The sequence below is a fragment of the Lampetra planeri genome, chromosome 63, assembly GCF_965212315.1.
Source record: "Lampetra planeri chromosome 63, kcLamPlan1.2.h2, whole genome shotgun sequence".
NCBI lineage: Eukaryota > Metazoa > Chordata > Hyperoartia > Petromyzontiformes > Petromyzontidae > Lampetra > Lampetra planeri.
The window spans coordinates 4,295,109-4,305,234 of record NC_136169.1 but is presented as its reverse complement, the minus strand read 5'-3'; the positions used below and the strand labels follow the sequence as shown (position 1 = coordinate 4,305,234).

Sequence of the window (10,126 nt, the reverse complement as noted above, 5' to 3'; positions counted from 1 at the left end):
ACTGTTAAACGAGAGCACTCAATGAAGTCGTCAACACTGTGGATGTAGTTAAATACGTAGGCTTTCACGACCAATATCCATAATACAGGTTTTTTTTGGTTTAGATCGCGTTAATATATTGTGTCATTAAACCCGCCAACACCCGACAGCCAAATTAGTAAGGTTTGTTACATAAACAAAATCTGATGAAGCTAGTTGTAATTAGTGGCGAAACATCATACTCAGATTGTAAATGTTGTGGCTTGACTCTCCAACACACCAGTGTGCTGTACTAGTGACGAATTGGCATGTTCTGTTTATGACAAACCTTACTCATCGGTCTGTGGATTTAAAAGTATACAATAGGCCACGTGTAGTAACGTATAATATCTCATGCTAATTAGTAAACGGGCCAGATGGCTCAGCCTATCGGCCTTCGCTGGTCGATAACATAAGTACCGGCTTTGTGGCGACGTCCTATGGATATGCCTGTCATAGGAACGTGGAATCGCCACCGCAGGCTCGGGGTTGTGTAAACGGGAGATGGGGACCGCCGACACAACATTCAGAGAAATGTAAAATAAGAGCAGCTGAAAACAACAAAAAGTACTCACAGAAGATTGTTAAGGGCAGTATTCTATAATCTTGCATCCAACTATGAGCAATATAAACGATAAACTATTTTTATTTTACCAGGCTTAAGGCCCCACTGAGGTATGTACCTCCTTATCAGAAGCGGCCTGGTCATCACAAATAATAGCTCAACAAATTGGCGGCTTATCATCATCACGTGGAAATTTATAGCAGCAGCCAAATGCTCTAAATGCGTGATGTTGATTCTAAATGTGGAGGGGGGAAAACCCGGAGGGAACCCGGAGAAAAATCCTTGTGACCACGGGGAGAGTGAGACACCGCTAACTCCAAATATACGGCAGGCTCTGGGTCAGGATTTAACCCACGACCTCCTGTATACCAGGCGAGGTAGTTAACATCTCCCAGCCAGCGTGATGATGAGAGATACGCAGACTGCAAATATACAGCAGCAAGGGTCAGGATCGAGGTGGCTTATCACGTGCAAATGTATAGCAGCAGTCAAACACTCTAATCTAAACGCACGTTTATAATGTACAGAATCAGAATGTGCGTAATGACATGATGACACCTGCTGGCTGGGCAAGGGAAGCACGGGTACGGGCACGGTTAAGATAACATCCAATCGGAGAGGGAGAGGTATGTTTGGCCGAGATGCTCCGGGAACCTGCTCGAAGGTTCCACAAGAGGGCGTGGAGATATCAGGGCGGGCGAACCGGGACTCGGGGTTCGTGTGTGGAGTCTTGGGTCGGCCTCTGTGGAGGAGGCTCGTGAAGGACGCTGCTGCTGGGCAGTTGGAGGAAGTCGCCCTCCTGCAACAACGGAGGGCGGAGGAGCGACGCTCACAACAACGAGCGGAGCGCCGGGCGGATAAAACGCAGCAAGTTGGCACAGGAGGTACAGCTGGTGGTGCATCTACCGGTCATCTCAGTCGGCCAACCCATGGCACCTGCTGGGTCTGTCCCGAGACCTCCTCCTGCACCTAGCCTGGCACAGTAGGGGGTAGACAGCTGGTGGTCCATCTACCGGTCATGTTCGTCGGCCAACCCATGGCACCTGCTTGCAGGTGCCAGCAGCGAGCTCTCCCGACACTTGACGTGGCTGTCTGCAGCGTGCACCTAGCCTGGCACAGGCGCCGTGGTGACGCCACCGCCATCTGGTGGCGAGCGGCGGGTGGCATTGTGAGGCGCCTTGCCTGCTCGTCCATTCGTGAGAACCTCCACCACGGTCTGACTTCATGGTCGCTTTCAAACTCGACACTGTCGTTAATAACAGTGCGGCTTTAACAGGAAGCCCATCTTGGGCAAGGGCATGGAGACTGCTTCCCATTGGCCGAAGAGCTGGTCACGTGGGTAGCAGGTGCGGGTTGTGCGTGCGGTAATTTATTCATAAGAATCGATTCCAAATTTTCCATAGTTTAAATCGATTCCAAAGCGCTTTCACAGACCGATCGATTCTCTAGTGTCAACGCAGCGCGCTCGCGATTCACGCGAATCGATCCACAGGATTACCCCCCCTCCCCCCATCATCCGTGTGCAAAAAAATTGGCGCCAAAGTTGGAGGGAGGTGAGGGGAGTCAGAGCGGCGGCCTCCACGAGGCGGAGCGACTCAACGCCGCCTCGGACGGCGGTGCTGACGACGGCTGCCCTGGTAGGCGACGATCTCTGCTGCTGTAGGAGCCGCCGGCTCAGATTTGTTTCGCTCTGGCAGGGTTGGGAGCGGTGCCGCCGGCTCGCTGCTGAGGGAGGTCTCCATCCAGCAGTGAATAGATAATGGCTGATGATGCTTCTTCGTTCGTGCAGAGCAGCAACCACAATGTGGCATTCTATTTTAAAACTAAAGTATATTTTTATTTGACCAGGTAAGGCCTCAGTGAGACGGAGGTGAAGGCCCGCCTTGCCTGGGTAGCTCTTGTTCAGCAGCGACCTGGCGTTCACAAACAATAACATAACAAGATGGGCTTATCGTCGTCATCATCATATAAACATTTATAGCAGCGGCCAAATACTCCAAACGCGTGGTGATGTTGACTTTACATGTGGAGGGGAAACCCGGAGGGACGTGTAGATAAACCCACGCGACCACGGAGAGAGAGAAACACCCAAACTACAAATACACAGCAGCAGGTATCAGAGTCGAGATCTAACCCACGACCTCCTGTACACCAGGCGAGGTAGTTAACATCTCATAGCCACCGTGATGAGAGAGAGAGACACGCAAACTCCAAATATACTGTACATCAGGGTCGGGATCTAACCCACGACCTCCTGTATACCAGGCGACGTAGTTAACATCTGGCCACCGTGGTGATGAGAGACACGCAAACTCCAAATATACAGCAGGTATCAGGGTCGGGATCTAACCCACGACCTGTACACCAGGCGAGGTAGTCAACATCTAGCCACCGTGATGATGAGAGAGAGACACGCAAACTACAAATACACAGCAGCAGGCGTCAGGATCAAACCCACGACCTGTACACCAGGCGAGGTAGTCAACATCTCCTAGCCACCGTGATGATGAGAGAGAGACACGCAAACTACAAATACACAGCAGCAGGCGTCAGGATCAAACCCACGACCTGTACACCAGGCGAGGTAGTTAACATCTCGACACATTGAGGTGGGCAAGCCAGATAACCGCGTCAGGAGCAGCGGAGTGTATCATCGTCGTCGTCGCTCTGATGTCTGCTTCGTATTTGTGGCTCGGGGCATTGCGTCGCTGGACGTTGCACGGCCTCTGCTCTGGATGACCTCAGTCGCACCGCTGCTACTGGAGGGTTTACACTTTCAATCTGTGCACCAGGGTATCCGCATCGACTGCTGCGATGGTGGATGCGGTTCAGGGGTGCACCGTGAGCTTCGTGGAAGATCAAAACCCAGGGATCTTCTGCTTACGTTGGGTCTATCACAACAGGGTGGTGTTTGCGAGTTCTTGTGAACTCCATTCAGCTCTCCAAGCTGCACCGGGGGTTGAACTCCCACGGTTGAAGTAGTGAAGCGTGTGGGCCCCCTCCATGGCTTGGTGTGTGGGTCCCCTCCATGGCTTGGCGTGTGGGTCCCCTCCATGGCTTGGCGTGTGGGTCCCCTCCATGGCTTGGCGTGTGGGTCCCCTCCATGGCTTGGCGTGTGGGTCCCCTCCATGGCTTGGCGTGTGGGTCCCCTCCATGGCTTGGCGTGTGGGTCCCCTCCATGGCTTGGCGTGTGGGTCCCCTCCATGGCTTGGCGTGTGGGTCCCCTCCATGGCTTGGTGTGTGGGTCCTCCATGGCTTGGCGTGTGGGTCCCCTCCATGGCTTGGCGTGTGGGCCCTCTCCATGGCTTGGTGTGTGGGTCCTCCATGGCTTGGCGTGTGGGCCCCCTCCATGGCTTGGCGTGTGGGTCCCCTCCATGGCTTGGTGTGTGGGTCCTCCATGGCTTGGCGTGTGGGTCCCCTCCATGGCTTGGCGTGTGGGCCCTCTCCATGGCTTGGCAGATGGGTCCCCTCCATGGCTTGGTGTGTGGGTCCTCCATGGCTTGGCATGTGGGCCCCCTCCATGGCTTGGCGTGTGGGTCCCCTCCATGGCTTGGTGTGTGGGTCCTCCATGGCTTGGTGTGTGGGTCCCCTCCATGGCTTGGCGTGTGGGTCCCCTCCATGGCTTGGTGTGTGGGTCCTCCATGGCTTGGTGTGTGGGTCCCCTCCATGGCTTGGCGTGTGGGTCCCCTCCATGGCTTGGCGTGTGGGTCCCCTCCATGGCTTGGTGTGTGGGTCCTCCATGGCTTGGTGTGTGGGCCCCCTCCATGGCTTGGCGTGTGGGTCCCCTCCATGGCTTGGCGTGTGGGTCCCCTCCATGGCTTGGCGTGTGGGTCCCCTCCATGGCTTGGTGTGTGGGTCCTCCATGGCTTGGCGTGTGGGTCCCCTCCATGGCTTGGTGTGTGGGTCCTCCATGGCTTGGCGTGTGGGTCCTCCATGGCTTGGTGTGTGGGTCCTCCATGGCTTGGCGTGTGGGTCCTCCATGGCTTGGCGTGTGGGTCCCCTCCATGGCTTGGCGTGTGGGTCCCCTCCATGGCTTGGTGTGTGGGTCCTCCATGGCTTGGCGTGTGGTCCCCTCCATGGCTTTGCGTGGCTTCCAGCGATGGCGAGGGACGTTCTTGAGGTACTGGTGAATGGGAAGGCGAGTGCGTTCCTTTGCCTGCTGCTTAACACTGTATCGTGAGAATAGCTTAATAACACTCTTATATTGGTCATGACGTGTCCATTTATCTATTTATATACTTTTTATTTAAAGCTTTCGTGACTGCAGAGATTAATATTATTGGTTCTTTCGGTAAAGTCACGTAGAAGGGAAATAAAAAAAAATATAAAACAAGAAAATGCTGTGGATTTCACACCTGATGATGATTGCTTGTGTTGCAGTTGAAACGTGAGAATTGTATTGTTTTATATTTTTATTATTACCCTTCTACGTGACTTTACCAAAAGAACCAAGAATATTTATATTCTGTGTATAAATTTGCTTCTGTTGTAAGCCATTGTGGTAACCACAAAAAATGCGACACGATGGGGGGTGGGTAGGCGGCCTAACTGCATTATTTTGCAGGAACCATCATCAGCAGTTCCCAAAGAACTGCACCGTTGTCCCTCGTGTTTTCTTAGGTTACGGTCAATATCAATTGAGCAAAAGTGGACAGTGATGGACTGCTGTGGGCAGGTTTCGTTGTCATTAGGATGCATCAGCACGGTTTTGTTTAAATTTAGCATCCCTAGCCAACCGTGCTAATTGGTAGTGCGGGGCAACTAACTAAAGACAAAAACTATTCTAAAGAATTGAGTTTTCAATACAGATTTAAAGGTGCATAGCTCCAGTGGCTTCCTAACATCGGAAGAGCGTTCCATGTGGCCGCAGAAGCGCATCTGAAAGCGCACGAGGATGAACGGAGTTCGCGTGATGGTGGTTTATGCTCTTTGCTGAGATCAGCGAGGTACTGTGTTGTGGTTCATTTGTGGCAGGGGCTTTGTGTGCGACCTCCTTTACAAACTGCTGATGTTTTTTGCGTTATGCACAAAGGCCGAGTGCTTTTTGTACAGGTCTCTGAGTGTGGCTTTGAAATGTACAGTTGTCTGGCCTGCATTATGATTCTGGTATGACGATAGATTGTTCTCTCCAGATTTGATCTTCACAGGGAACAATGGGAGGAGGCCCTATGACGTCATTGTGTGCAAGCATTACAATCCATTTTTTTTTATTGCACCACAAATTGCTCAAAGGGGAGTACACTACACATACCAATTATTACCGCTCCTACACTCGGGCTGAACGATTAATCGATTTAAAATCGAAATTGCAATTTGAAACAATGCGATTAGCAAATCGCAAAGGCTGCGATTTTTGGCAATTTGAAAAGTCCTAATGCTGGATGAAGAAGGCCTCTGCCAATGCCGCTGAGTTACAATGGGAAGCAAACTCAGCCCCGAGTACCAACCTTCAAAATGACCTGAACCCTGCCAATAACCCCACCACCGCCCACACTAAGCCACGCCTCACCTCCAATTAGCACGATCATACCCCCTATTAGCACGCTTGGCTAACGTACGGCGCGAAATAAGTTCAGCATACTTGCATACACGTCCACTCTTCACCGTTTCTCTGCGTTTCAGTGTTGGTGCCCGGAGCGCTGGTGCCCAGTGGGGTAGCCGCGCACAGTTCGTGTTTCCCGGCGAGTGAGGGGGGACGCTGATCGGACCCCGAGTGAGAGGCGGGCAGCGTCGGTGTCGGCATGAATGAGTCCTGCGTGAGGGGGGCCACCCCTGCCCGGCCCGGCACGAGCGCTCCCCCCGGGCACGTGCTCATCAGCGAGAAGTGGAGGGGAACGCAGGTGGCACAGGCGCTATCCGGTACGTGGTCATGATGAGGGCTGCGATATGAACCATTTCCGATGACGTATGTGTACACGTACATCATCTTTTGATTCCATTCCGATGATATATGTGTATGTCATCGGAACGGAATCGAAAGAAAAAATAAAAACTTTATTGGTACGAGGCATCCACAAGGCCATGCGGGAGGATGTGTGACACAGTTTGGATCCAGCTATCACAGAGCACGGTCGTGTCGCTACGGTTTTCTGCAATGAGCAGTGTCTTTTAAAAGGGCGCTACGTGTTTCTAAATAAAATTAACGTTAACCGCTTGCACCTTCCGAGATTAGGCGGTGAAGGGGATACCCACCCTGCAACTTGCAGATGTCTCGGAAAGGGTTAAGATGCCAACCCATCAATTAAAATAAATAGTACATTCTTTTTTAACCGTTTTCCCCAATTATATCCCGATTGTGCTGTTTGTCGCATCACTAGACGAATAATCTATTTGAAACTTAGAGCAGTTTAAACCTTTGTGTGAGAGGACAGCCTGTGGAAGCGGATGTCAAAGAGCTACCTCAGATCCCTTCTTCAAGTAGCCAGTTTCTACAAAGTTTGGAGGGCAACACTTTCCCACCCACTCCGCCACTGAGAGTGATGATCGTCAGATGACAGTCAAATTGATGTCGTTCACTCTTGGCTGTATATCACCCTCTGCAGAACCAAATTTCATGTCGCTTTATTTGCGCAGCCACTGTTGCTGAACTGGGCCGAGACCATCACCTCCTTATACCCGAGGGCCCTGTGCTCCAGGCTTGACGGCATCTTAACGTTCACATCCTGACCGTTTGGCGTTTGCGTACAAACACCTGGGTTGTGCTTTGTGTCTGCGTGCAGGAAAGGTGCGACTTGTGTTCGAGGAGGCGATGGGCCTCACGGACTTCCAGCTCTCGGACCGCACCTGCCTCCTGTTCATCACAGAGAGCGACCAGGTCACCGGCTCTGACTACAAGCGCAGGCTCGTGCGCTTCCGAAAGGTGAGGTCGTGCCGGCATTTGGCCGACAGCATAAACCTTCCTGCCTTGAGAATCATAATATTTATTTATTTAGACTGCAGGGGGAATGCGATGAGCTATAAAGCTCTTTTGTCACAGATGTCCAGTAGGGGCACGGGGTCTGAACGTGACAACAACAGTACAAAAACACGACACCACCGCAAAGTAGCTGGTGCAATGTGTCAACATCGTCGCGAGGGAGGCAAAGACAGCCGGGCGTGGTGCTGTCCACCCACCCCTCGTGTGCCACAGTGCCAGCCTTCATAGGTGCTGCTGCTCGCTACTAACAGCAGCTTGCCCCAGCAGTCCGCTTAAGGGATCTTTGTCTTTCACGTGAGACAGAAGAGCGCCGCTAACTCCCTGGTGCTGGTGGAGCTGACGCCGCTGAGCGAGCAGTACTTTGCCGACGTGCAGGCCTTCGTGGTGCTCGACCTGGGCATGGCCATCGTCCCGGTGAGCGGCCAGGCCGAAGCAGCGCTTGTCGTCGCCCACCTGGTGAGCAGGAGCCGTGCGCATCGCGCTGAGCCAGGCCGCGCGTCCAGAGACTCTAGTCACCGTGGGGGCGGTGGGGTAACTTATCTTAAGGTCGAGTTGATTCTCACTTTTAACTCATAGTTGGCTTTCGCAACCAATATTATCCAGAGTTTTTTTGGGTTAGATTGAACCATAAACCCTCTGGCCTTCGCACCTGATTGGCTCACAAGAGACGACATCACATTTATCCCTCTATTTAAGAACGAAGCAGGAGGATGTTTCCACACATCTGGCTGCCGTCTGATGATACTGGTAGTAATTACTGGCGAAACGTCGTACACAAATTGTAAATGTTGTGGGTTTACCCTCCAACACACTGGTGTGCTGTACTAGTAACGATTTGGCATGTTTTGTTTACGTGATACACCTTGCTAACGTGACAAACCTTGCTAATTGCCTGTGTTGGGTGGTGGCGGGTTTAATGACATTCATATTTACGCTAGCCCGGCTGAGCATCCTGAGACTTAGGTCACGGGTAGGGGGGGGGGGGGCAGCGGTTGCAGCAACTTAACTCAAGGTCAAGTTAATTTTGTGTCACTGTGGTGAGAACTGGTGTAGTATAGGCGCCTCATTTTTGCAACACGAACATTCATAGGCAAGGACATTCTTAACCCTGGAGCTCGGGGCATTGATGGCAAGGAGCCCTACCTCTCTCCTCACGTCCGGGGCTATCGAATACATATCAAGTGCGGCCGTGTTAAAGAAAAGCTGACGTTCTCCCTACGGCCGTGGGTATGCTCGCCGTTTGGTCCTCAGGTGGCCGAGGAAGGCAAGAGTCCCGGGACTAACCCCTTCTCCCCCTCGCGGGGCGCGCCGGGCTCTGGCGACGCCGCCGTTCTCGACTGCGTCACGCACATCCCGGGCATCGGACGCGTGAAGGCACTGGCCCTCCTGGAGCGCTTCCCAAGCCTGCACGCGCTGTCCACCGCCTCCGATGAGCAGCTCGCCGTCGCGGTCGGCCGAGGGGCTGCTGCCAGCGTCCGGGCGTTCTTCACGCAGCGCACGGGGCCCTGATGGCAGGGAGGGCCTCTCACGGTACGAAAAGTATAATTCCCGCTGGTTATTTGCCACCTCGAGCAGTGACCAAACCTCCCCTCGCACCTCCATCGCTTCCTGTCCCTCTAACCTTTCATGATCCCTAAGCGCCACTCTATCACTGTCACTCAATCCTTGTAGCACATCACTGCTAACTAAATCATTGCATATTGTTTTGTCAGCTATGTCAAATGCCTTGAGTGAAGGCGCGTTCGATAAATATAATAACATTTTGGTCCTACTCTTTTTGTTGATGGGGTTGTCATTTAGAGCTTCAAATGTAACTAAGTGCCCAAAAATGAAAGCACCGTGAATACTTTTGTTACTTTTACCTCTCGTACATTAAATCGAATCATCAATTATTTTTTATTCACGTAATGGGTCTAGGTGTCTCCTGCAGCCATCAGAGGCCTTGCCTTCACTACAATTACAGAAAAATAAATAATCCTTCAATATATTAAAGTGTATAGAATAATTATAGCACATAGATGATATGGACTATTATAGTTGTGTAATATACTTAGGTAATACGACAGTAGAATTCTGACAGCATGGAGCTACAGAGAACATAATTCACAAAACGAGAATTTTATTTTTCAGGTTTGAGAGTATTTACAAACATGAGGTGGTTTGACGCTGGCTCTCTTCTCTCCGTGTGTCCCTCAGTCCAGACACTGGGGGTGAGAAGACACAAGGACAAGAGACCCCTCAACCCTTCACATGTTCACCTGAAGATTCTCAGATGAAAATCTTCCCCTCGTGGCAGCGCCTCTTCATGTGCAGTGAAGGTACCCCAGCAGAAGCCACAGAAGTTGGAGAGGTCCACAGTCAAGTGGCCTCCCACTTGGAAGCTCCCTTGGCCACGCCGGCGGAGCAGAGGTCGCAACCGGGTACCCGATACCCGTACCCGGCCGGTAGAGGTCGCAAACGGCTTTTGATTCCTTACCCGTATCCGTACCCCGCCGCACCAGGGTCGCAAATGGGTACCCGTACCCGGCTGGGTACCCGTACCCGGCTGGGTACCCGTACCCTACCCGAAATGAGTGACAAACGGTTACTCACCAGTGACTCACGGCCTACGCGTACCCGGCCGCACC

At 52.3% G+C, this 10,126-nt stretch overlaps 1 protein-coding gene across 1 annotated transcript; it reads left to right on the top strand.

Annotated features, from left to right (window-relative positions):
* The first annotated feature begins 54 nt into the window (after positions 1 to 54).
* On the top strand, positions 55 to 9,992 carry FAAP24 (FA core complex associated protein 24). Its single transcript, XM_078619639.1, has 6 exons — positions 55 to 2,220; positions 6,206 to 6,442; positions 7,303 to 7,442; positions 7,803 to 7,955; positions 8,751 to 9,029; positions 9,696 to 9,992. The coding sequence occupies exons 2-5, from the start codon at positions 6,325 to 6,327 to the stop codon at positions 9,006 to 9,008; spliced, it is 669 nt and encodes a 222-aa protein (XP_078475765.1). The 5' UTR covers positions 55 to 2,220; positions 6,206 to 6,324; the 3' UTR covers positions 9,009 to 9,029; positions 9,696 to 9,992.
* The last annotated feature ends 134 nt before the right edge of the window (positions 9,993 to 10,126 follow it).

What these genes read in the sequence shown, in the direction of transcription:
- FAAP24 (XM_078619639.1), top strand. Translation starts at nt 6,325, where the DNA reads ATGAATGAGTCCTGCGTGAGGGGGGCCACCCCTGCCCGGCCCGGCACG. An exon ending in GGCTCGTGCGCTTCCGAAAG is followed by an intron (nt 7,443 to 7,802) that starts GTGAGGTCGTGC and finishes CACGTGAGACAG; the next exon opens with AAGAGCGCCGCTAACTCCCT. An exon ending in CGCTTGTCGTCGCCCACCTG is followed by an intron (nt 7,956 to 8,750) that starts GTGAGCAGGAGC and finishes TTTGGTCCTCAG; the next exon opens with GTGGCCGAGGAAGGCAAGAG.